The sequence below is a fragment of the Leptopilina heterotoma genome, unplaced genomic scaffold (assembly GCF_015476425.1).
Source record: "Leptopilina heterotoma isolate Lh14 unplaced genomic scaffold, ASM1547642v1 Lhet_58, whole genome shotgun sequence".
In the NCBI taxonomy this organism is placed as follows: Eukaryota; Metazoa; Arthropoda; class Insecta; order Hymenoptera; family Figitidae; genus Leptopilina; species Leptopilina heterotoma.
In genome coordinates, this window is record NW_025111131.1 from 3,959,050 (window position 1) to 3,986,363 (window position 27,314).

The 27,314-nt window shown below is 22.8% G+C and overlaps 1 protein-coding gene across 1 annotated transcript; it reads right to left on the minus strand.

Annotated features, from left to right (window-relative positions):
* Positions 1-6,183: 6,183 nt before the first annotated feature.
* LOC122508836 (transmembrane protein 62-like) lies at positions 6,184-26,918 on the minus strand. The gene is made up of 13 exons (XM_043622410.1): positions 26,379-26,918; positions 26,104-26,215; positions 22,940-23,077; positions 22,240-22,566; positions 22,009-22,141; positions 19,686-19,841; positions 19,276-19,423; positions 18,997-19,119; positions 11,875-11,956; positions 11,663-11,791; positions 11,394-11,568; positions 6,687-6,914; positions 6,184-6,602 (listed from the first exon to the last, which is right to left on the minus strand). The coding sequence occupies exons 1-13, from the start codon at positions 26,595-26,597 to the stop codon at positions 6,557-6,559; spliced, it is 2,016 nt and encodes a 671-aa protein (XP_043478345.1). The 5' UTR covers positions 26,598-26,918; the 3' UTR covers positions 6,184-6,556.
* Positions 26,919-27,314: the final 396 nt, after the last annotated feature.

Below are 27,314 nucleotides of genomic sequence, written 5' to 3' on the forward strand. Positions count from 1 at the left end.
AAAGACAAAAAGTTCGTAAATTGTACGATATAATTTGGAGAATTTTAAAGAAAATACAAATGATTGCAGAAATCAATTATTTCCAAAAGTAATAAAATTCTTCGCAAAAATTCAATTATGTTTAAAAATTTTTTTAAATTCTCTTCGACATTTCAATTGTTATTAGAAATAATTAAATTCTTCTCCGAAATTTAATTATTTTCAAAAATTTTCCTCAATCAATGCTTTTTAAAATTTACTAATTTAATAAAATTGTTCAAAAGAATTCAATTATTTAAAAAAAAGTAATAAAATTTTACGCAAACCTTTAATTATTTTCATAATATAATAAAAATTACACAGGAATTCAATTATTTAGAAATTGTTTTTTTAATGTCTTCGCAGAAATTCAATTATGTTCAAAAATTTACAAAAATTCTCGTCAGAATTTCAATTATTTTTATAAATAATAAAATTCTTCTCCGAAATTCAATTATTTTCAAAAAATTTAATAAAATTCTTGGCAAAATTTCAATTATTTTCAATATTTTTTTTAAATTCTCGTCAAAATTTCAATTATTTTCAAAAACTTTCGCCAATTCAATGATTTTTAATATCTACTATTTTAATAACATTTCCAAGAAGAATTCAATTATTAAAAAAAAATTTAATAAAAGTCTACGCAAACATTTAATTATTTTCATAAATAATTAAAATTTCACAGGTATTGAATTATTTTCAAAAACTCTTATAAAATTCTTTGGCTAAGTTCAATTATTTTTAATCAAATTTTAATCAAATTTCTCGAAAAATCAAATTATTTTTAAAAATCTTATTAAAACTTGTCAAGATAATTAAATTATTTAAAATTTTGTTTATAAATTTTTGTAAAATTGAATTGTAAACAAATGAATTTGAAAATTTTCAAAGAACTTTTTCAAAAATTATTAAAAATAATACATTTTATAGAAGAATTTTAGTTAAAAACACGAAAAAAATTTTAATTTTGGAAAAGTTACAAATTATTGCAGAAATTCCATTATTTTCAAGAGTAATAATATTCTTTGCAAAAATTAAATATTGTTCAATAATAATAAAATTCTTCTTAGGGATTCAATTATTTTCACAAATAATAAAAATCATCGCATTATTTCAATTATTTTTAATACAATTTTAAACAAATTTCTGGAAAAATTTAATTATTCTTAAAAAGTTTATTAAAATGCGTCGAAAGAATTCAATTATTTAAAAATTTGTTGATAATGATTCTTTATGGGAATTGAATTTTAAGAAACATTCAATTATTCAATAAATTATTTATTTTTGTATCTAAATAATTGAATTCTAGTGGAATTTTCTAATAAAAAGTAATTAAAAGATGAATTTCAGTTAAAATTTTAGATAATAATTGAATATTAAAAGCAATATAGCGTGAATATTTAGAAATAATTGAATTTTGAAATTAATTTTTTTGAAAAAGTTTAATTGAATTTTTTTTATATTATTTTAAGTTTTTATTTTCTAATATATATATATATATATTTAATTGAAGAATTTACGAATAATTAGAATTTCCTAAAATTGAATATTGTAAACAAATGGATTTGAAAATCGTCAAATTACTTTTTCGAAAACTATTAAAAATAGTAATCGATTTAAAGAAGAATTTTAGTTCAAAATTCTTAAAAATAATAATTCCTATAGGGAAATAATAATTAAATATTTAAAAAAATTTAAAAAGAAATTATTGTTTCGAATAATTTTACAATTAAAGATATTCGTAAATAAATTTAACAGAACATTTTTTTCAATAAAATTTTTTCCTTTCTTTTCTAAAAATTCAAAAATTTTCTGTTTCATTTTCAATTAAATTTTCTAGTTGACAAATATAATTTATAAACATTTTTTTCCTTTATTTTTAAAAAACTTTGAATTTTATTAAAGCAATAATTGAAATTAAGAAATAGAATTGATGCAAATTATTTCCTTATGAAAATTGAGAATTTTCTACAAAAATATTAAGGAATGGGAATATCTAATGTTTTTCTTCCCAAAAGAAAAATATGAGTTTTGTAAACAATATTGTTATTTAGAAATAAAAATTATGCATAAAATGGGTATATTTCCTACATCTTAATCAAAATTTTTTAACAATTAACAATTTTCCAGTATTTTTTATAAATAAAAAGGAAAATAATTTGCATAATAATTTAAATCAGTCAAACGAAATTTGTTATAGAAAAAAGCATATAATAAACAAAATGGGTATATTTTTTATTTGTTAATCATAATTTTTGAAAAATTTTCTAATTTGTAATATTATTTTATTAGAAATCATGAAAAAATACCTCCATATTTTCGATTTGTCAAACAATATTTTTTAAAGAAAAAAAAAACTAAAGCATAAACAGAAACTAACTTTAAACTGCGGACAGAATGATTGAAAGAATACGGATATTAGTATAGTTAATTTGTAATTTTTTACTTGAATATACAGTTAATAATAATTTATTGAACAGAATCTGTTAATTAAGGTAAAAATTATATAAATCATATCCTTAAAATGATTTGCTTCTAAGGTACCTTTTTTCCCAGCGTGTTGCATATGAAGTAATAAAGTGTGTCATTTAACAGTAATAATGAAAAGAATATGTAATTTTTAACAAGAAATAATTATCTTTATTCTTTAAACTTAATAAATTTATACTATAATATATGTAATAAATATTTATTGAAGATTATATAACATAAGTTTCAAAAAAGATACAATCACAAAATTTCCGCTCACAATCATTACATATATACATTTATTTGTTTACAGAATATTTTTTGACTTTGTTTTGACTTTGTTAAATAATATACTATCTGTGCTTAATTTACACTACCTAGAGCGTAAATTTCATTGCTACTAATGTTTATTTTCTTTCAGTCTCTTCCATTAAGATTATCTCTTCATGGATAAACATTTACTACTATAATTTATAATAATAAATTAAAAACCTAAATGTTTTTTTACATACATTTCATTTTTTAAAATCAGTTAAATAATTTTCTACCAAAAATTATAAAATTTCGATTTACAATTTTTTCACAAAATTATTACTATCAGAAAAATGTTTCAGTACACAGAACAAGATTTTAATATTGTTCATTCGCTAATATTGTGTATTATCAGGAAGTTGAATTTAAACTATTAGAAGTGTTTATACTGGAAGGTTTAATACTATTAAAAATGGAGCAAAAGAAAAACTATTATTATAAAATAGTAAAAGACAGAAATAGTATTTTTCCAGAATTATATTTTATATTAAAAAAGATACAATTCTCTAAATTAAAATAAATAAAAAAAAGTTTATAATTTCTTTTGCTCCGCTATTTTAACTATTTATCAGCACTGAGACATTGAGGTATGTGTAGTTGTAGACAACTCAACTTTGGTTTAAATTAAATCAGTCAATAATAAACAATAACAGGGTTGCCACAAAAAATTAATTTTGATTTTCCCTGACTTTTCCCTGATTTCCAGACAAAGTTTTCACTTTTTCTCTGACTCTAAAGAATATTCTGATTCACTCTAAAAATAATTAGATACTCAAAAAAATTTTCTATTACATGGTATTTATTACGAATTTCTTTAACTTTAAAATTATTCGAAAACAGCAATAATTTTATTTAAAATAAATATTTAATCATTATTATTTTTCCATAGGAATTAAGATTTTCAAAATTTTCAAATTTAAACCAATTGAAATTCAATAACTTTTAAGAATATTATAAAACATGAAGATATTAATCACTCCGAGTCGAAGTTTCGGAGTTTAATTTAATTTAAATTTCCATAAAATTTAAAAAAAAATTAAATTATTTACAAAAATTTCAATAAAATCCTTCCCAAGAATTTAATTATTTTTAAAGGTAATACAATTTTTCACATCAATTCAATTATTTATAAAATGTAATAAAATCCAATTAATTTTTATAAATAATAAATTTTTTTTAAAAGGTTTCAATTATTTTTAATACAATTTTTAAAAAAATCCCTCGATAAATGTAATTATTTTCAAAAATTTTGTGCAATAATTCAATTACATTTCACAAATAATTAAATTCTTTTCTGAAATTCAAAATATTTTCAAAATCTACTACTTTCATAAAATTTCTCAAAAGAATTCAATTATTTTTAACAAATGTAATAAAATTCTTTGCAAGAATTCAATTACTTTCATAAATAATAATATTCTTCATATAGAAAAATTTAATAAAAATTCGTTGCGAGACTTCAATTATTTTCCAAAATAATAAAATTCTTCACAGGATTTCAATTATTTTTAATAAAATTTTCAGTAAATTCTTCAAAAATGTAATTAATTTCAAAAATTCCATTAAAATTCTTTAACGTAGAGTGTTTTCAGGATTTTAATTTTTGTCAAATAAAATTGTTTATATTAATCCACACACAATGTTGCTCTTGAATTCGTATTTTCTATTTACACAACTTTTTTATATTTTTTCTGTAGTCCTGATGAGCTGTGTTCACAGTGAAAATGCATTCGATGAAATAAAGTAATAATTGCTGATTTTTAACAACTTTTTTAAATATTTTGGACCCAAGGCCACAATATAAACAATTTTATTAAAATTCTTTGAAAGAAATAAATTAACAATTATCAATTATTTATCATAATTTTTGAAAAATTATATATTTAGAAAATAAAAACTTTAAATAATTAAAAAAAATTCCATTAAACTTTTTGAAAATTCAATTATTTCTAAAAATTCATGCTATAATACTTTTAATATTCAATTACCTATTATCTAAAATTCTAACTGAAATTCAATTTTAAATCAATTTTCACTAGCAAAAATTCTACGAGAATTCAATTATTGAAATAGAAAAATTAATAATTTATTAAATAAATGAATGTTTTTCAAAATTGAATTCTCGTAAAGAATTCGAGTAAAATTGTATTAAAAATAATTGAAATTCTATTATGAGTTTTTTTTACTCATGAAAATAATGAAAGCTCTGTGAAAATTTTTTTTATTTATTTGAACAATTTCTTTGCAATATAGCAAAGAAATTTATAAAAAATTTGTAAATAATTGAATTCTTGTGAAATTTTTATTATTTCTGAATTAATAATTTCATAGGTACTTGCGTATAGAATTTGGTAAAAAAAATTTATAATTGAATTTTGACGAGAATTTTTTTAAATTTTGGAACATAATTCAATTTTTTCAAACTTTTATAATTTCTCTAAAATTCAAATTTTTTTGTGTTTTAACTATAAATGTAATTCTTCTACAAATCCATGATTTTTAAAAATTAATTGAATATATATTTAAAAAAATTGAATTCAGAAGAATTTGGATTTTAAAAATATTTCAAAAATCTAAGTGCTTTAAATTTTTTTTATTAAATTCATTAAAAATTGAAATTAAAACTTTTTGAAGTTCATTTTATTTATGAAAATTGTAAACGCAACTCTTTTAAAATTGAATTAATTTTGAAATATTTAAATAGAATTATTCATTAAATAATTTATAATAAGTAGGTAATAATTTTGTAATAGTTCTTGAACAATAAATTAAGTTATTTAAAAAGAAATTATTTTCAAAAATATAATAATCAAAGGTTTTTGATTAGAATTCGAGGTAATTTCATAGTTTATGAGTCAAACAAAAAAGACACCAAAAATTCTGAATTTTCTTATGAATTCTAAAAATTTAATTTTTTACAGTACTTTTAATAAAAAACCCTGACCAATTCTACTTTCCCTGATCTGTGGCAACCCTGAATGATTGTAGAGAAGATTAGTGTAAAAGATAAATTCTCTTTCTCCTTGTTTTACATTCTGCATTCTTAACCAAATTATTGCGATTTGATTAATAAATGACAAACGAATAGTGAAGGTAATGAGTAATTATACTAAATATTTTGTAAATTAAAAGATTTTCAGAAAAATCTATTTTTAAATACCTAGATGAAACAAATTTTCTAATTTTTCCCAATGGGAATTAAAATCGAAACAATCGATTTTCATGATTATCGATCAAAATGGTAAAGGATTCGTAAGAGAAAAACTTTAAAAAATCTTTTGAGTCTGGCCTTAGGCATCGGGGCATCCATAAAATAAACGGAGACTTTTTTCTAAATCAACTTTCTCTTTTGCTTTTACATTTACTTCTGAGTAAAATATGTAGTTTTGAGTCAAATTTATATTGTCTCATAATCTTAGCCAGACAAACGGATTTGGTACATAACACTGAATCAGTGGCTATACAATTTTATTTCTTTGAAATCTTTTTATGAATGTCCCGTAGTTTCGTATTTACACTATGCGAAATTAGAATTAATCGATATATACATAAAAAAATAAAAATGAAGAAAAAAGTACTTCTTTATGCAGATCTTATTTTTTACTTTTTCTTCATTTAAAAAAGACTCATTTCTTTCTCGTACATAGAATTAGTTAAATATGGAAATGGTAGAAGTGCAATTTGTAGTTGTCTGATTGTAAAAATTGCAAATACATTTCCTCAAAGTTTCATCATTGTATAATTTCATTAAAGTTTATTATAGTAGATGAACAATTTGTTTGTACCATAACTTTGCTGCTGACCTTTAGAAGAGGATCAAAAAAATCTTTATATAGCCTTTAAAGTATAGATAAATTTTTATGATTGAAAAGAATTATTTTCCTTACCTCATGCATCTTTTTGGCATTCTGTGAACTTGATGCCACAAAATGCAGGCAAAAATTAAACTCCAAGTTCTTAATGGACAAAGTATCGTTGCTAATGTTCCGTATGCTAACCAAAAGAAATATGCCATACCTGCTTGCATTAATATTAACATCACGAAGAATAAATGCTGCGATATTATTTGAATAATGGAAAATCGTTTTGCAGAAGGTTTTCTGATATATTGCAATCTGAAAAAAAATTATTTCATATTCAGAGTTTTTAAAATGTTTAATTTTTATAGTTTTTTAAAATAAAAATAGAAATTGTTGCTATAGTCGTGTTTAAATTTTTATAAAATTACTTCCATCTTTTTTTGAAGAAAAAAATTATTAGGTACAGTCAGGGCTCGAACCAGTGAAAGTATTTAAAAATACGGACTTTACGGACTAAAAATGAAAAATTACGGACCATTTATGGACCAATTACTGACAAAAATATAACAAGTCAGACACAAATAAAAGAACATTTTACTGAAAACTATAAATTAAATTTTTCATAACTATAAAACACGAAGAAATCGAACGCTCCGAGTCTTCGACTCGGAGTGATCGATTTCTTCATGTTTTACAATAATTAAAGATGGCCCAGTGATAAAATCATTATTTTATATTATAAGAATATTGTACTTCTTCAAAATTACTTTCATCATTTCAATTCAATTATTATTTTCAAAAATTTTTAACTAAAATTCTACTTTAGATAAATTATTTTTAATAATTTGCGAAAAAGTTATTTGGCAATTTTCAAAACCATTTGTTTACAATATTCAATTTCACGAAATTTCAATTATTCCTAAATTCTTCAATTAAATGCGTATTAGAAAATTCATTTTTAAATAAATGTTTATTAGAAAATTCTACGAGAATTCCATTATTTAAATACAAAAGTAAATAATTTATTCAATTAGGGTAAGTGTGGGTATTACCGTGGGTGCGTGAGTTACCGTGGTTTCGCTATTTTTGTCAAATTTTACCATTTATATTCCAATTTGTTAATCAAAAAAATTCAGATAGTTACTTTCATGTTGTATGTGTTTAATAAATAAAACATTATTGTTATTTAACTTACATTTCTCGTTTTAAAAAATTCTAAATTTTGTAGGTGCGGAAGTTTGATAAATTGCTCATTGTAATGCAAAAATACAGTTTTATATAAATCGCTTTTTTCATTATTAATACTTTTAAACTTGTTAATTTTTGTATATTCGATTAATTAATGTATTTTTAAAGTCAAAACTTTGTGGTAAATTATGATTTAACGTATTTTTATTTTATCAACACGGTAATTGGATAACGTTTTGAACTTGTGCGCCAAATACCGTGGGTCGTTATTATCATTAAAAATAATATGTAAAGTAACAAATCGTGCTTTTCAAGTTAAAGGAGAACCGCAGGAATTAAAAAATAATTTCAAAATGATTTACACCAAATACTATTGTTATTTTAATAATAATTACTATTTTCATAAAAAATATTTAATTAAATATTATTAGGAATGTATGTACTTAATAAAGGCACTAAATAAAGTTATTAATAGATTTATAACGAATTCTGTGATTATTATTAGTATCTACTAAAATATAAGAATATTTATTGTTAAATTAATAAACCATTGTTTCAAATTTGCTTAATTTCATTCAACCGTTTGCGAATTCTACAAGTTGAAATTTTCGCGGTATAAGGCACACGGTAACTAGATCATCCACGGTATATGGCACACGGTATTCCGATCATGAAGCTTTGTGCACCACGGTAATACCAGCACTTGCATTACTTTCAAAAATATTTATTATTTAATAAAATATACGCACTACGACATTCTAAATTTTTTTATTATATCAAATAAAGTCAAAGATCAATTTAAAAAAAAATTATACAAATATCTTGTGAGGTTTGTTCACAATCTATTGACTAAGTCTGCATTAGATTTCAAACTAACCCTATACCCTATACCCTATTCAAACACCTGACTCTAAACCAAAGAGTTCAATTGACGTCTAATAGATGTCACTAATTGCTGATATAGTCGAAATCTTCCTTAATTAAAATTCTTCATCAGCAAATAATTTCCTACATTAACTATACAGCTCTTCGACTAGTGTATGGGCTTGATCTGAGATTATAAGAAACGTGAACGTCCAGGCTGTGTTGGCATGGTGCATTGGTAGGCGTTAGTCCCGCGAAAGGCAGCTATTAACTGGGGTTCGAGTCCTCACAGATGCACAGTGCAGTCGTTCACGCAGCTTATTTTTTCAGATCAAAAATTAAATTCAAAAATATAATTATTTACCGACAACCATATCGGAATAATTATCTTAAGAATAACACCTGACTCTAAACCAAAGAGTTCAATTGACGTCTAATAGATGTCACTAATTGCTGATATAGTCGAAATCTTCCTTAATTAAAATTCTTCATCAGCAAATAATTTCCTACATTACCTATAATTGAATATTAACTTCTCCAATATTAAATATTTTTCTAATGTTTTTAACTAAAATTCTTCTAGAAATCCATTATTTTTAATAATTTTTGAAAAAGTTCTTTGAGAATTTTCAAATTCATTTGTTTATAATTCAATTTTACAAAATTTCAATTGTTCGTAAATTTTTCAATATTAAATATATATTAGAAAAAGGAACTTTAAATAATTTTAAAAAAATCCGCAATTAAAATTTCTCAAAAAAATTAATTCCACAGAATTGTTAGTTAAAAGTATGAAAAATTCAAATTTTCAAAAATTTTAATTGAAATTCATTTTTAAATCAATTTTTATTAGAAAATTCTACAAATATTGAATTACTTATAAACAAAAATATATAATTTATTGAATAATTGAATGTTTCTTAAAATTCAAACTCCATAATGAATTTTATCAACAAATTTTTAAAACATTGATTTCTTTAGACGAATTTTAATAAAATTTTGAAGAATAATTACATTTTTCAAAAAATTCGATTTAAATTGTATTAAAAATAATTGAAATTATGCGATGAGTTTTATTATTTGTAAAAATAATTAAATCCCTAAGAAGAATTTTATTATTTTTCAATAATATTTAAATTTTTCAAATAATATTATTACTCTTGAAAATAATTTAATTTCTGCAATAATTTAACTTTTCCAAAATAAGATTTTTTTCGTGTTTTTAACTAAAATTCTTCTTTAAAATGCATTATTTTAAATAATTTTAAAAAAAATTCTTTGAAAATTTTCAAATTCATTTGTTTACAATTCAATTTTACAAAATTTCAATTATTCTTAAATTTTCAGTTAAATATATATTAGAAAATAAAAACTACAAATAATTTTAAGAAACCCGCAATATTAAACTTTCTCAAAAAAAATTAATTACACAGAATTGATAGTTAAAAATATAAAAACTTCAAATTTTTAAAGATTTTAATTTGAAACCTTTTCAGAATTCAAGTTTATTATTTCTAAAAATTCACGCTATAATGCTTTTAATATTCAATTTTTATAATCTAAAATTTTTACTGAAATCCATTTTTAAATTAATTTTTATTAGAAAATTCAACTAGAATTCAATTATTTAAATACAATTTATTAAATACTTGCATGTTTCTTAAAATTGAATTCTCATTAAGAATTTTACCAACAAAGTATTAAATAATTGAATTCTTTCGACGAATTTCAATAAAATTTTGAAGAATAATTACATTTTTCAAGGAATTTGATTAAAATTATATTAAAAATAATTGAAATTCTGCAATGAGTTTTATTATTTATGAAAATAATTGAATTTCTGAGAAAAATTTTATTATTTACGAAAATATTTAAATTCGTGTAAAATTTTTATTATTTATGAAAATAATTGAATGATTGCGAAGAAATTAAAAAGAAATTTGTAAATAATTGAATTCCTGTGAAATTTTTATTATTTTATGAAAATAATTAAAGGTTTGCGTAGAATTTTATTACATTTTTTTTTAAATAATTGAATTCTTTTGGACTATTTTATTAAATTAGTAAATTTTAAAAATCATTGATTGAGGAAAATTTTTGAAAATAATTGAAATTTTGTCAAGAATTGTATTAAAATTTTTGAAAATAATTGAATTCCGGAGAAGAATTTTATTACTTTTAAAAATATTTGAATTTTTGCAATCATTTGTGATTTCTCTAAAATTCTCCAAATTATTTAACATTATGAATTATGATATATGAAAAATAATAATTTTTTTATCTTTTAATTATCTACTGACTGAAAAAAAGTTTTAAACAAATGTAGTTAGTTGAAGTTAATAAAATTGATCATAAACTATGCAAAAAATTTATTGAAGTTTACAAAAAGAATTTTACCGTCCACCGGGGCAATTTTGTGCATCAAATAGCTATTTTTTGACTCAACGATTCATTAAAATTCAAAATTATAGAAAAGAAAATCAACTACACATTTTTGAAAAATATAACAAATATTTCAAAAAATAGTAAATTAAAACAATTCATTTTAGTGATTTTATTCATTAAAAACATCGCGTGCACAAAATTGCCCCTAGGTGCACAGAATAGCTTTTGTTGATGGTATTAAAAAAGTTTTTAATAACTATAATATTAAATAAAATAAAATGAAAAGTTTAAAAATTTTTGTTTCTTTAAAATAAAAACATGAATCATGTAAAATTAGAAATCAGATAGTACTTTTACCTTTTATCGATTCGATGTGCCAAGACAAGATTAAGTGGAAGATGAAATGAAAACAATTGGAAGAACCCATATGCATAAGTAAATGATCCAGGTAAGTACTTGTTACCAACAAATGTACCCCACGCAAATACTACGCCCACATTATCCTCGATCACTTCACCAATAATCCAGGGTCCTTAATAAATATTCATTATTAAAATAGTTGCAGTAAATTTAATGAAATTAAATTATCAATTAGGAAATAAATTATATCGACATGTTTCTCTTACCAATAGCCAGATAGACTTCATAAAAAATTAATGGGAAGAAAAGTCTGTCAATACTAGATAATATCCACAATTTTCTGACTAGTTTTTGGAAAATCCGAATGCGTAATCTAGGAGGTTCTCTGTATTTTTCTGTGACACCAATATCGTAAAAGAGAAAAAGGTAATTTTAGAATTTGTGATACTCTCAGAGAGGAGGTAAAAAAATCCATTACCTTGATAAAGCATGTGCATGAATCGCAGTATGCATAGGGGAATAATTAATAACAATAGAGTACTTCCAAAAAGGAACTGGAACTAAAATAATATAATTTCATTATTATACCTTATTTCTATAAGCTCAATTTATATTTGATAATTATGAGTGGTTATTTCTAAAATTTTTCAACAAAATGTAGATTATCAACTTACCAGATCCTATCAAGAAATTTACATTTTATTTAAAAATCTTAACAATAACTACTCAAAATTGTTTAGTGTCGACTACTGTCTGGTTTACCTTATTTGCGAGAATTTTTTATTTTACAAAAATACATTTAGGTCAGACCACTGATTTTCGTCGAAAAGTCGTTGTGGCCATATTTTTAAAAAATCTAATATTTGTAAAAGAAACATATAATTTGAAACATTTGTTCAGTAAATGTTCAAAACATTTTGCTGAAAGCAACTTTTATATATTGTATTTTTTTTCGTTTTTCATTACGGAAGACGATGGCATCATTCATTTCGTAGAAAAGTGTAGAGAAATTTTGAAAATGTTAAAACAAAAGGGAACAGAAAAAATTGAAAACTTTCGCAAAATCAGTCTTCACACTCAAAAAAGGTGAAAAGGGGAATTTTTTTCCTCAAAAAGGGGACAAAGTTTTATTTGTTTATACAACTTGCATATATAATTCAAATTTTTTATCATATAACTTCTATAAAATTTTTTTTAAATGATTCGATTTTAATTAGAGTTGCCAAAAAATTTAATTTTGTTCTTCCCTGACTTTTCCCTGATTTACAAAATTTTGACTTTTTCCCTGACCTTAAAGAATATTCTGATTCACTCTAAAAATAATTAGATACTCAAAAAAAATGTTCTATTACATTTATTTATTACGAATTTCTTTAATTATTGTAAAATTATTTGAAAACAGCAATAACTTATTGCTTATTATATTTTTTTTTTCTTATTGTATGCTGATGACCTTAAAGTATATAAATTGATTGATTCTACTAATCCTGACTGTGATTCATCTGATTTACAATCAGATTTGGATCGTTTAGAGGTTTGGTGTAATAAAAATCATATGTTTGTAAATATGAATAAGAGTTCAGTAATATCTTTTTCCAGGAAGAATACATTCATGTATTGCTACAATATTGGTCAGGAAGAACTTGTAAGAGTGACAAAATTGAGTGATTTGGGAGTACTTTTGTGTAATAATCTCAGTTTTAATGAGCACATATCTGAAATCATTTCTAGGGCTTTAAAATGTTTGGGGTTTGTTATGAGAAATGCATCAATCTTTCATACTGAAAATGTGCTTAAAGTTCTCTATTTCTCTCTTGTGAGACCAATATTGGAGTATGCTTCTATAATTTGGGTACCATTTTATACAATCTACAGAGTAAGAATTGAACGTGTTCAGAGTAGATTTTTTCGATTTATAGCACGTCAACTTCGTATACCTTTTGACAGATACAGCCATGATTATGGTAACTTACGTGTTCTTTTGCAGATACCTTTGATAACATCCAGATTTCTATTTAATGATATGACCTTTTTATACAAGATTTTAAATGGTAAAATTGATTGCACTTTATTATTGTCATTGATTAAATTGTCAGTTCCTATTCGAGGAACCAGAAATTTTACGTTATTTTTTGAATCTTTTCACAGAACTAATTATGGATATCATTCGATGTTTAATAGACTTAGTAGAGAGGCTAATGAACTTCCTAATTGCATCGACTTTTTTGATGGTAATTTTACTAGATTCACCGCATTATTACGTAAAAATATACTAAAACCATTGTAGTAGGGTCGACTTAGTTAATATAAATTAGATAAGTTACTTGTATGTTACAAGATTATGTAACTTTTAGTTTTATGAATACTTAGGTATGAAAGGGCATGACCCGTTTATAATAAATGAAATGAAATGAAACTTCTTTTTTTAAAAAAATATATTTAAACATTATTATTTTTCCATAGGAATTAAGATTTTCAAAGCATTCAAATTCAAATTTTTTTGAAATTCAACAATTTATAATAATTAAAGATGACCGAGTGATAAGATCATTATTTTCTACTATAAAAAATATTTTTACTGTAACTTCTTCAAAATTATTTTTATCATTTCAATTCAATTATTATTTTCTAGAATTTCTAACTAAAATTCTTCTTTAAATCAATTATTTATAATAATTTTTAAAAAAATTCTGAGAATTTTCAAATGTACAGGCTTCGAAGTCTAGTAGCAGGTCAAAAAAAGTGTGAAAAAGTAGCATTTTGGAAGAAAAAAGTGTCCTCTAAATTGAAAAAAAGTAGCAAAAAGTAGCATATTAAAAATGAAGTAAAATTAGTTTTTTAAGTAAGAAAATTAAGTGAATATATGTTGTTGTCCAAAAAATTGAAAGAAAAAAATACTAAAAATAGGAATTCACAAAATTTTTCTTAAATTTTGATTTATAAACATAAAAAATGAAAATATAATAGCTTTTTTGTCGATATTTTACATTAGAAAGTTTTATTTGCATAATGAAATGTAATTGTTAATAATAATACTTAAATGAGATCTTTCATAAGAATTTGTTTTTTAATAACAGGCTCATAATTTTGAGAAGTTAAATTGACACCTTCTTTCTCCTTATTATTTTTTAAAAAACTATCAATAACTTTTTATCAGCCATCTAATTTTTAAAAATGAAACGTAAACATTTTTTAGTAATTTACTAATAACAACTATCAAAATGAAAAAAATGGATTGTTTTTAGTCATATAAATTTTTTAAATTTTAGAATCCACATAGCCATAATTTTGTACAATAATAAATTATGAGCAATTTAATTCCAATAAAAAAAATTATATTAAGAAGAAAGAAGTTATGAAATCTATGAGCTTATAGAGATTTATTTAAGATATTTAATTTGTTTGTATAAATTTGATTCGGATTATTGTTAGCTTCTTTCTTCTTAATATTTAACTGCCGAATGATAAATTCACTTTCTATAATTAAAAAAAATTATAATTTTTCTTCTAGATAGATCTTAAATCTTTATAAATGATTTTTTTATTATTGAACAACCGACTTAAAACACTGTATTATTAAAAATACAATTAATATTTTTAAATTTGACATAAAGTTTGTAAACATAGTATAATAAATAATCACGTTAAATAAATATTATTTTGGATTTTTAATCAAACAATTTATATAACCAAAAGAATTAAGTTTTCATTCTTAATTGATTTTTTCTATACTTGATGAAACTTTTATAAAGTCAAAAAAGGTATTACTATTAAATTATATAGTGGAAAATGAAAAATTTAGTTTTTAATTTTTTTAAGAAGCTTAAAGAATAATAAAATTAGATACGAAAAATTCGAAACGTTAAAAAGTTGTAATTTAATAAACATCCACTATTAGTAATTATTATAATATATTATAATCACGCGTCCAATAATAAATTTAATTCACTTGGCGGGTTTTTTGAAATCTACGAAATTCACCAAAAAAACTAAAATTCTTGAATTCTGTAAATTTTTTTTACCTTTTTTGGAAAAAAGTAGCATTTAGTAGCTTTTTGACAAAATAAGTAGCAAAAAGTAGGCTTGACCAAAAAAAGTGTCAAAAAAGTGGAAAAGTGTGTCACTTCGAAGCCTGAATGTATTTGTTTACAATTCAATTTTACGAAATTTCATGGATTATTTGGAAATTCTTCAATTAAATATATATTAGAAAATAAAAACATGGAATAATTTCAATTAAACTTTTTGAAAAAAAATAATTCTACAGAGTTGTTAGTTAAAAATATGAAAATTTCAGATTTTCAAAGATTTCAATTTAAAACTTTCAAAATTCAATTATTTCTAAAAATTCATGCTATAATGCTTTTAATATTCAATTATTATGTAAAATTTTAACTGAAATTCACATTTAAATCAATTTCTATTAAAAAATTCTACGAGAATTCAATTATTTAAATACAAAAATAAATAATTTATATTGAATAATTGAATGTTCCTTAATATTGAATTCTCGTAAAGAATTTGAATAACAAATTTTTACAAAATTAAATTTTTTCGACGAATTTTAATAAAATTTAAAAAAAGTAATTACATTTTTCGAGGTATTAATTATTAATTATTAATTAATTAATAAATAAATAAATAAATAAATTAATTATTATTATTAATTATTATTATTATTAATTATTAATTGTACTAAAAATAATTATTATTCTGCGATGAGTTTTTTTATTTATAAAAATAATTCAATTATTGACAAGAAATTTATAAAAATTTGTAAATAATAGAATTCCTGTGAAATTATTCTATTATTTATGAAAATAATTAAACGTTTGTGTAGAATTTTAATAATTTTTTTTTAAATAATTGAATTCTTTTGGAAAATTTTATTAAAATAGTAGATATTAAAAATCATGGAATTGAGGAAAATTTTTACAAATAATTGAAATCTTGCCAAGAATTTTATTAAAATTTTTGAACATAATTGAATTTTGAAGAATAATTTTATTATTTATAAAGAGAATAGAAATTTTGACGAGAATTTCTATAAATTTTTTAATATAACCCTTTCACACCCAGGCATAACTGGACGGTTAAAAAAACGTAAGTGTAACGTTATTCATAGTTTTCGGGGTCGCTGATTACGAATCTGATATCAGAATTATAAAATTTTTTTAATTCAAAATGGCGTATCCAATATGGCGGGCAACTTTTTTACAGATTGATCGGATTGGCTTGGAAATTGTTACTCGGAGGTTTTTGAGGTCGCTGATTACGAATATGACATCATTTTTTAAAAATTCAAAATGGCGGATCCAAGATGGCGGACGATTTCTTTTAAATCGTTTAGTTTTACCAGAAACTTGTTACTCGGGGGTTTTCAGGGTCGCTCAATACGAATCCGGTGTTATATTTTTAAAATTCAAAATGGCGGATCCAATATAGCAGACGTTATTTTTAAAATCGTTTAGTTTCACCAGAAACTTGTTACTCGGGGGTTTTCGGGGTCGCTGATTACGAATCCAGTGAGAGTAAAAAGAAACAAGTCCATCTACTGACAGAAATAAATAAATAAATACACAATCGCAATTTTAAAATAAACTACAAATTCGTGATAAGAGACCATAAAAACCCTTGCGTGACAAGTTTCCCTCTAATCCAAACAATTTTTACATTTGTCGTCCGCCGTATAGGATCCGCCATTTTGAATTTTTAAAAATTAACACTTAATTCGTAATCAGTGACTCAGAAAAACCCCGAGTAACAAGTTTCAGGTAAAATTAAAATGTTTAAGAAAAATCGTCCGCCATCTTGGATCCGCCATTTTAAATTTTAAAAATATAACACTGGATTCGTAATCAGCGACCCCGAAAACACCCGAGTAACAAGTTTCTGGTGAAACTAAACGATTTTAAAAATAACGTCCGCCATATTGGATTCGCCATTTTGAATTTTAAAAATATAACACCGGATTCGTATTCAGCGACCCCGAAAACCCCCGAGTAACAATTTTCAGGTGTAATTAAAATGTTTAAAAATAATCTACCGCCATCTTGGATCCGCCATTTTGAATTTTAAAAAACTGATATTATATTCGTAATCAGCGACCCTAAAAACCCCCGAGTAACAAGTTTCATGCCAATCCGTTTAATTTTTACATTTGTCGTCCGCCATATTAGATCCGCCATTTTGAATTTTGAAAAACTAGCACCGGATTCGTAATCAGCGACCCCGAAAACCCCCCGAGTAACAATTTTTAGGCGATTTTAAAATATTTTAAAAATTCATGATTTTTAACAATAATTTATGAATTTTTTTAAACAATAAGAATTTTTTAACATGATTTAGGTTACTTATTTTTAAAGCCCTATTCTTCCTGAAGAGAACGCACTAAATTAGATTCAAAAATATTAAGTTTCTTCAAAGATATTGAGGTTTTTGTAGGTGGGACGTATATGTCCCATGGGCGTGAAAGGGATAATTGAATTTTTGTGAAGAACTTTATTATTTTTGAAAATAATTGAATTTTTGCAATTATTTGAAACTTGTCCAAAATTCAAATTTTTTTTAGTGTTTTGAACTAAAATTTCTCAATAAATTCATTATTTTTAATAATTAATTAAATATATATATTTCAAAGAATTTAACTAATTTCAGAATTATTTAAATTTTGAAAGTTTTTTCAAAAATTTAATTTCTTTAGAATTTCTAAAATGAAATTCATTAAGAATTGAAATTTGATAAAATTTGAAATTAAAATCTTTTAAAGTTCATCTATTTATGAAAATTGTAAACGCATTTCTTTTAAAATTGAATTAATTTTGAAATGTATAAATAAAATTATTCTTGAAGAATTAAGTTATTTAAAAAGAAATTATTGTTAGAAATGGAAAAAATTGAAGGTTTTGTATTAGAATTTTTGTTTTTTTAGAGAAAATTATTAATAATAATATTTTAATTATATTTGAATGTTAATTAATTCTTTTTCTAGAGTTCTGCATTCTGTTGAATGAACCACCTTATAATTAAGTCTAAATTTTATGATTACACTTTGAAAAAGATTTCAAAAAAAGAAAAACTTGTTTATTTTTGATTAGAAAAAGGTGAAAAAGGGGAAAAAGGTGACAAATTGTCAAAAATTGTGAAAAAGGTTATAAAATTGAAATAAGGGGACAAAAGGGGAAAAGGGGACCAACTGTGATGCCTGTTAAATTATTGCAATTTCTCAACAATGTGGTAAATTTAAAAAAATCAAGCGGATTTTAAAAAGTAAATCAAGACACTTTAAAATTATCAGATGTATAAAATGAATTTTGGTTAGGATCTTGACGCAAAAATAACAGTGGTTAAGCCGTGAACATACTTTAACTTCGCTTGGGGTTTTTCCCCAAGCCCAGTTTTTCGTTATAGGGTTAAAATTAGATTCTTTTAAAATATGGTAAAACGACTTTCAGACAAAGTCGGTGGTCTGATCCACTTCCATTTTTAATATTTTGTATTCAATAAAGTTTATTTATTTAACATCAATAAAATTTGCAGAAATTACGCATTTTATTGAGTAAAATGTGTTTAAAAAATCGAAACAGTATTTTGAACTTACAATATGGCTGACATTGGACATGAGAATTAATCGTGGAAGAACGCTGAATGATAGTCTGGTGCCATCTAAGGAAAATGATTGTGTTACAGTTCTTTCTCTGCCATCACTATCTGCAACTCGAACCTATATACATATAACAAAAAGTATTTGCAAATAATGAAGAAATAATAATAAAATACAATATATAAAATAGTAATTGTTTCACGATTATATTCATAAGTAATTGAGCTATAAATCTAGAAATTAGTAAATATTATATAGACACAAGAATATGTATACTTGAATATTATGAACTCCGATTAGATAATTGGATGTATTCCATCTCGTTACAAAAAGAGGCCCCTTTACATTTCTACATTGAAGCCATAAATCATTATTTACTTTCACTTCAACTTTCGTAATAGGAGCTAATGAAAATGCCAATACCCTAGAAAAAATGTGATATTTAATGAATTATTATTATTATTATTTCAAAAATATCCTTTTAAGAATTTACTTCTTTTTCAGAATAAAATTTATGTATAAAAAATGAAATGTTAAAAAAACTATTTGCTTCAGCCACAAAAAATTGCACCAAAAGCACTCAAGTATTGAAAATGTGGGGGAAAGAGGGCCCCTCAAACATAGTCAAACTTCTCTTAATTTTAAAAAAATAATGGTTTTAAAGTTTCATTGTTTTTTTTTCTTACCTAATGTGCGAAGATTGAACAATAGATTGTAGATTCTCTTTTTGAGGCATGGCAAACATGGCATGTTTTGGATTAGTAATTAGCGCTACAGGCCATTCTCGATGATTTACATCAACAAAGGAGAATTGACCGTGATCTACTGCCCCAAGTCGATACCTATTTTCAATTTCAAAATTTACTTACATAATTTCACAAGTTATAATTTAATAAAAAGATAAGAGTATAAAATAAATTATATATTAAAAATAATTACAGTAAATTATACAGATTAAGCGACGCAATTACAGACTTCGCACTCAATAATTAATTTTAAAAAAGTAGCAAAAAGTAGATTTCAAACTAAAAAAAGTAGTAAAAAAGTATCTATCGACAAATTAAACTTGACGACCAAAAAAACAAGTTTTCGAAACTTCACAAAACTGACAAAAATTTCATTTTATATTTTATTTTCCTGACTTTTTCTTAATTTTCATCAAAAATATTTACTTCTTTCTTATACTGCTAATAAATTGAATTCCCGCAACGAATTTTTATTATTCATGAAAGAATTTAAATATATATAAAAACAAATTAATTCTTGCGAAGAATTTTATAAAAATTTTTAAATGACTGATTTCGTCTAAATTTTATGCAAATTCTAATTTAAATAATATTGAATTCCTGAGAAATTTTTATTATTCATGAAAAGAATTTCAATTCTTTTTAATCTTCTTACGTACATATTTTTACAAAAATCTTTTTAAATAATTGAATTCTGTTTAGAAATTTTATGAAAAATAGTAGATATTGAAAATCATTGAATTGCGGAAAGTTTTTAAAAATAATTAAATTTTACAAAGAATTCTATTAAAATTTTTCACAATAATTGAATGACTATGTGGCATTTTATCGAATTTTTTAGAAAATAATTGAATTCTTGCGAACAATTTTATTATAATTTTTTAAAATAATTGAATTTCGAAGAAGAAATTTATTACTTTTAAAAATAATTGAATTCTTGTGGATGAATACTGTTATTTATGAAAATAATTGAATTTTGTAATGAATTTTATTAAATTGCCTCAAAATAATTAAATTTTCGGGAATAATTTTGTTATTATTTATCGACATAATTGAATTCTTTCGAAGAATTATTTATGTAAATAATTGAATTCTTGGGAAAAATGTTATTAAAATGTAAAAGAATAATTGAATTATTTCAAAAAAATGTAATTAAAATTGTATTTAAAATAATTGATTTCTTTCGAACAATTTTATTAAAATATTTGAGAAATAATTGAATTCCAGTGAAAAATTCTAATATTTTTGTATACAATTAAATTCTTCCAAAGAATTAAAAAAACACATTTTTTTAAATAATTGATTTTATCGAGGAATTGAAATTAAATTTTTAAGAATAACTATACATTTGTTGAGCAATTCCTGTAAAACTTTTTAAAAACAATTGAAATTCTACCATGAATTTTATTATTTATGGAAATAGTTGAATAGTTGCAAAGGGATCATTCAAGTATTACGTATAAGCATTTAAGGGGGAGGAGGGGGCCTAGCTATTGCTTATTTCCATTAGAAAAAATGGCGCTAATGCATATAAAAAATCTTACATGGGGAGGGGGGGGGTCTAAAAACCTGAAAAATATGCTTACGTAATACTTGAATGGCCCCAAAGAATTTCATTAAAATTTTTAAAAATAATTATATTTCTGAGAAGAATTTTATTATTTATGAAAATAATTGAATTATTGCGAAAAATTTTATTAAAATGTTTAAAAAGAATTGAATTTGTGTGAAAAATTTTGTTATCTTTGAAAATAATTGAATTTTTTATAAGAATTTTATAAACATGGTTTTAAATAATTAATTTTTTCGAAATATAATAAATATTATGATTGAATTGAATTCTTGTGGAAATTTTATTATTTATAAAAATAATTAAAATTTGAATGAATTTTATCAATTTTTTTTTAATAATTGAATTCTTTTGCAAAATTTTATGAAAATAATTGAATTTGGAATATATTTTGAAAATAATTGAATCGGTTTAAAGAATTTGATTATAATTTATGAGAATAGTTTTTTGATTTCTAGTATTAGCGAATTTAAAGTAGTGGAAATTCTAAAAAAAAGAAACAAACAGAAATAGTATCTTTTAGTGGCTTGAATCTAAAATATTATCCAAATAGTAGCAAAACGTAAAAAAAAGTAGTAAATAGTATGTTTTAGTAGATGAGTGCGAAGCTTGCAATTAATAAATGTTTTACTAAATCGTTCAAAAACAAAGAATTTCCAGGATGAATATTTCTACAATCAATATAATACTTACATTCTATTGTCTTTCCAATCTGCCAATTCTAATTCTAAGAAGCCCGCGTGTTGCATCGTATACATGTTAGGTACAACACCTCCAAACATATGATAATGTCCGCAAAGATATGCCAAACCTTCTCTATACCTACCTATTAATAAAAAAACATATTGAATTCTAAACATAAAGAATGTTTAAATAAAAAACAATATTATATTAATAAATATTCATATCCTGGTATTATTTTACCTAGAATGCTTCTAACGCCACCTTCACATTGCGCTAAAATACACGACGTTGGATAATGCCCAAACCAAATAATATAATCTCCATTGTTTGCCCTCGAAGTTTGAACCAGGCGATGAATTTTTTCTACTTCCTTTTCATTTAAAGCGCCAACAAAATTAAATGGTCGCCTAGGTCCTGGTTGCAAACACGCATCGATAGCAATAAAAGAGTAAATTTCACCTCCCACTAAAACTTGATGCATATAAGAACGTGGATATTTTTTGCCTTGAATTGAATAGTTGGCAAAATAATTTTCTTTCGATTTAATATTCATAACGTTGAAATTGTCTGGAAAATAATTTTAATTTATTCGTTATTTTAATCACAGTATTTATCTATTATTAAAAAATATAGAAGTCAAATTTTTTTCAAAAATAGATCATTATTCTTCTTTTTCTTCTTCTTAACGGTCTCGCGTAGGCACCAAAACTTTTTTATCATTTTCATTGGATAGTTGAGATTTTTTTGCAATAAATTTTTTTATTATTTTCATTGGATAGCTGACATTTTTTCCAATAAATTATGTAAAGTTTGAAAATGAGACAATAATATTATCTCATTTTCCTTACATAATTACATAACTTTATAACTCAATATTTAACATAAAAATACTTTTTTTGATAAAAATCTGTCGGTCAAGAAAGTATAATATTATATTTACCATGATTGCCTCTGACATCTAGCCAAACTGTTCTGTTGACAACGTGACTTTCTTCTAAAACTCTTTTATAATGCTGCCATTCCTCCAATATTTGTCTTGAACCCATTTTATCGCTGGTCTTAGCATCAGTCAAATCGCCTATTTTTTTATTAAAATAAAAAAAGAAGTATGTAAATAATAGTTAATTAATTTTGCAAATATACAATTATTCAAAATCGTTCAGAAAATTATAAATAGTATTTGTGCGTAATTATTTTTACTATGCGTGACGAAGAGTATTGTTTTGAGAATGAGAGGCTGAATGAGAACAAAAAATATATATCGTTACATTACTCTTTAGTTTTTTTTATCTTGTAAAGTTCAACCTCATGTATTCTTGATTAAAGGGACTTTCTGGTCAAGGAATTAAAAAAAATCGAATTTTTTTTCAATTTAAGGATTATACCACTTTACACGCCTCAAAATTTAGCTTTTTTGCAGAATTTTTTTACGATCCATCTAGATTTTATTGATCTAGATCTTTTTTAGTTCAACAAAGACACTATTTAACTCTTCGACTCGGAGCAATTGATATCTTCGTGTTTTATAATAATTAAAGATGACCAAGTGATAAAATCATTATTTTATATTATAAGAATATTGTTACTGTAACTTCTTCAAAATTACTTTCATCACTTCAATTCAATTATTGTTTTCCAGAATGTTTAACTAAAATTCTTCTTTAAATTAATTATTTTTAATAATTTTTAAAAAATTTCCTTAAAAATTTAAAAATCCTTTTGTTTATAATTGAATTTTATGAAATTTCATCGATTATTCGAAAATTCTTCATCAAATATATATTAGAAAATAAAAATTTCAAATAACTTAAAAAATCTACACAATTTTCAGTGAAAAGTATGAAAAATTCAAACATTCAAAGATTATAATTTGAAACCTTTTCAAAATTCAATCATTTCTAAAAATTCACGTTTTAATAGTTTTTCTCTAAAATTGAATTTGTAAAAATATTTACTAATTGGAATTAGTGACTGACTTTTTGCTTCTGAATTAGTAAATTTTACTATTAAATTAGTAGAAACGACTATTTATTTGAAAAATCTGCTAATTCAAAAACAAAAAGTCAGTCACTAATTCAAATTAGAAAACATTTTTACTAATTTAAATTTAGAGATTTTAATGTTCAATTATTATCTCAAATTTTAACTAAAATTCATATTTAAATCAATTTTTATTAAAAAATTTTACGAGAATTCAATTATTTAAATAAAAAAATAAATAATTTATTGAAGAATTGAATGTTTTTAAAAATTGGACTCACATTTAAAGAATTTTATCAACAAATTTTTAAATAGGTAATTAAAATTCTTTTAACGAATTTAAATAACATTTTCAAGAATAAGAATAAGAATATTTATAAAGATAATAATTGGGATTTTGTCGAGACTTTTTTGTAAATTTTGAACATAATTGAATTTTGTGATAAGAATTTTATTACTTTTGAAAATAATTGAATTTCGGCAATCATTTGTAACTTCTTTAAAATTCAATATTTTAGTGTTTTTTAACTAAAATTCTTCTGTAAATTCATTATTTTTAATAAAATTAATTAAATATATATTGACAAATTTAAATAATTTTAGAAGATTTGTTCATAAAAATTTCTAATTAAATTCATTCAACATTGAAATTTTCTAAAATTTCAAATTGAAACCTTTAAAGTTTATTTATTTGTGAAAATTGTAAACGTAATTCTTTTAAAATTGAATCAATTTTGGAATACTTAAGAAAAATTATTCATTAAATAATTTATTTATTTTATGATAGTTATTCAAGATTTAAGTTATTTAAAAAGAAATTTTTGTCAGAAATTGAAGGTTTTGTATTAAAATTCGTGATAATTTTATACTTTATGAGTGAAACAAAAAAGACACAAGAATTCAGAATATTCTTATAAATTCTAAAAATTTAATTTTTTTAATTACTTTTAATAAAAATTCCTGACTTTTCCCTGAATTCCCTATGTCAGAATATATGATTATTATAATTAAAATAATATTAAAACTATATATTCCAATTCACATACCTATTTTATTTTCATAAACAAAATTTAAATTACAAATGTTTACGTTCTATTATTTTTGAAATTGCCAATCTTAGGATTTAAAAAAAACAAGTGAGTGAGAAATTTTTAAAAATAAAATTATAATTACGGTGACTAACTTCCCTTGATTATTTTCTAAAATTTAAATAAAATTCTTTCAAAGAATTTAATTATTTGTAATAGAGTCTAAAGAAATTTCATTTATTTAAAAAATTTTCAATTCTTTGTTTATAAAAATTCAATTATCTTGAAACAATAGAAGTAAAAAATGTCAAAAATCTTATTTTTCAGAATTTTCAAAAAAATTTTGCGAAAATTCAATTTTATTAAAAAATTTTAAGTGTGTATCTTTTTTTAGAAAACTAATACAAATTTTAATCATTAATCTTCGCACTAAGAAACGTGAATACATTAGAATGTGACTCTTTATAACATTCAATTATTTATCAATTATTAAATTAAAATACTTTGAAAATTAGATTTGTTGAAAAGTTTTTAATGAAATTCTTTAACAAATTTAATTATTTTCAGTTGAATTTCACAAAATTTCTATTAATGTTCATAAATTTTTTGAAATTTGGATTTTTTTTTTGAATCAGTGACTGATTTTCTACTATCAAATTAATTATTTTTAACTAATTCAAATTTAGAGAACAGTATAAATATCTATAAAAATTGAAATAAAAAGCGATTTTTTAAAAACAATAAAATAATAAAACTTTTTTTAATTTGTTGAAAAAATTCTCGGTTTAGCATAAAATTCCTGGTTTTTCCCGGTCAAATTAAATTCCCGGATATTTCCCGGTTAGTAGACACCTTGAACATCCGGAAGAAATTTGTACATTAACTATAATACATTTTTAAAAATAATAAGAGTTAAAGAAAGTGTCTTCTTCACTAATTCTGCACCAGAAAGTGCCTTTAAGAATCATTACAATTTTCTTTTAGAAAATAAGATAAAACAGTTTACAATATTTTAAGACATTCTCATTAATGCAGAAACTAAAATTTGCCCTATTAAATAGATGTAAAAAAAAATTCTAGTTAATAGTAAACTTACCAGAGGCAAGAACAACTATTGGTTTGATTGCATCAATCGTTTCATCGCAAAATTCTTTCAGTTCTATTATTCTAGAGGGATCACGAAATATACTTATGTGGATGTCAGAGATCTGTCGAGAGAAATTCACCTCTTTGAATATCGAAAAAATAAACAATAATAAAATTATAAAAATTATTTTACACTTACAGATAATTATATAAACATGAATCATGTAAATAAACGTCCTTATTGTTATTGATACTGTGAAAAAACATTTCAATAATTAAACCTACCTGTAAAAACCACATAAGACTTTCAAATGAATGTCCAATTTCATATTTTTTTGCTTGATATGAATGTTGATCAATAGAATCTGTTGTTTTTTGGAAAGACTCACTGTTTACTATACTGGAATCAACATTTATCAAATTTACAACATTAGCGACAAGTATTGATAGCATCAGTATAAACATTAAAACAAGCACAGCCGACTTCGAAGTTTTCATTTCCATAACACTCAGATTATTATACGAGTTATTTTTACGTCAAAAAATTTAATTTCACTTGAAAAAATACAAACATTTTAATGAAAATAAAATGACTAGATCTTTGTTTTTGTACGATGTACAAAGTTAAATTTTACTCGAATTAGAAAATAACATTATTTGTGTGCATGACGAATTGAAATTTCATTTTCACTTTTTTGGTCTAATAATGTAGATTTCAAAGAATAATGATTATTTTTATGTTGAAAATTGAATTAAAGTAGTTAAAGTTGAAGACAGTGCAACATTTCCATACATGTTTTTCTGCGCATGGTTCAATTTTGCCCCTCCATTTAAGTCAGCTGATCAAAGTTGGGTTGTTGAAGGTTCCGAGTTACGGCCTTTCTGCAATAAAATTCCAAAAGCATTTAAGGTGCAATCCCATGGCTCCGTTTTGCGTTGCGTTTTGTAACGCAACGCAAATTATTTCAATATTTATTTTTAGTTTCATATATTATATAAATATTTTGAGCATTTGATGTCGTTCTATTTTACATGAATACAGAAAGGCTTTTTTAAAAATATGCATCATAATAATGATTAATTATATAACGATGCCTAACACAGGCGCGGATCCAGAAGCAAATTTGGGGGGGGGGGGGCGATTCGTAAATTAAAACCTTATAGTAATGAAGGCATGGACATATTAATACCTAACATTACACTGTGAGTAAGGGTGCAATC

What these genes read in the sequence shown, in the direction of transcription:
- LOC122508836 (XM_043622410.1), bottom strand. Translation starts at nt 26,597, where the DNA reads ATGGAAATGAAAACTTCGAAGTCGGCTGTGCTTGTTTTAATGTTTATA. An exon ending in CATGCACATGCTTTATCAAG is followed by an intron (nt 11,792 to 11,874) that starts GTAATGGATTTT and finishes TTGGTGTCACAG; the next exon opens with AAAAATACAGAGAACCTCCT. An exon ending in GCACATCGAATCGATAAAAG is followed by an intron (nt 6,915 to 11,393) that starts GTAAAAGTACTA and finishes ATTTTTTTTCAG; the next exon opens with ATTGCAATATATCAGAAAAC.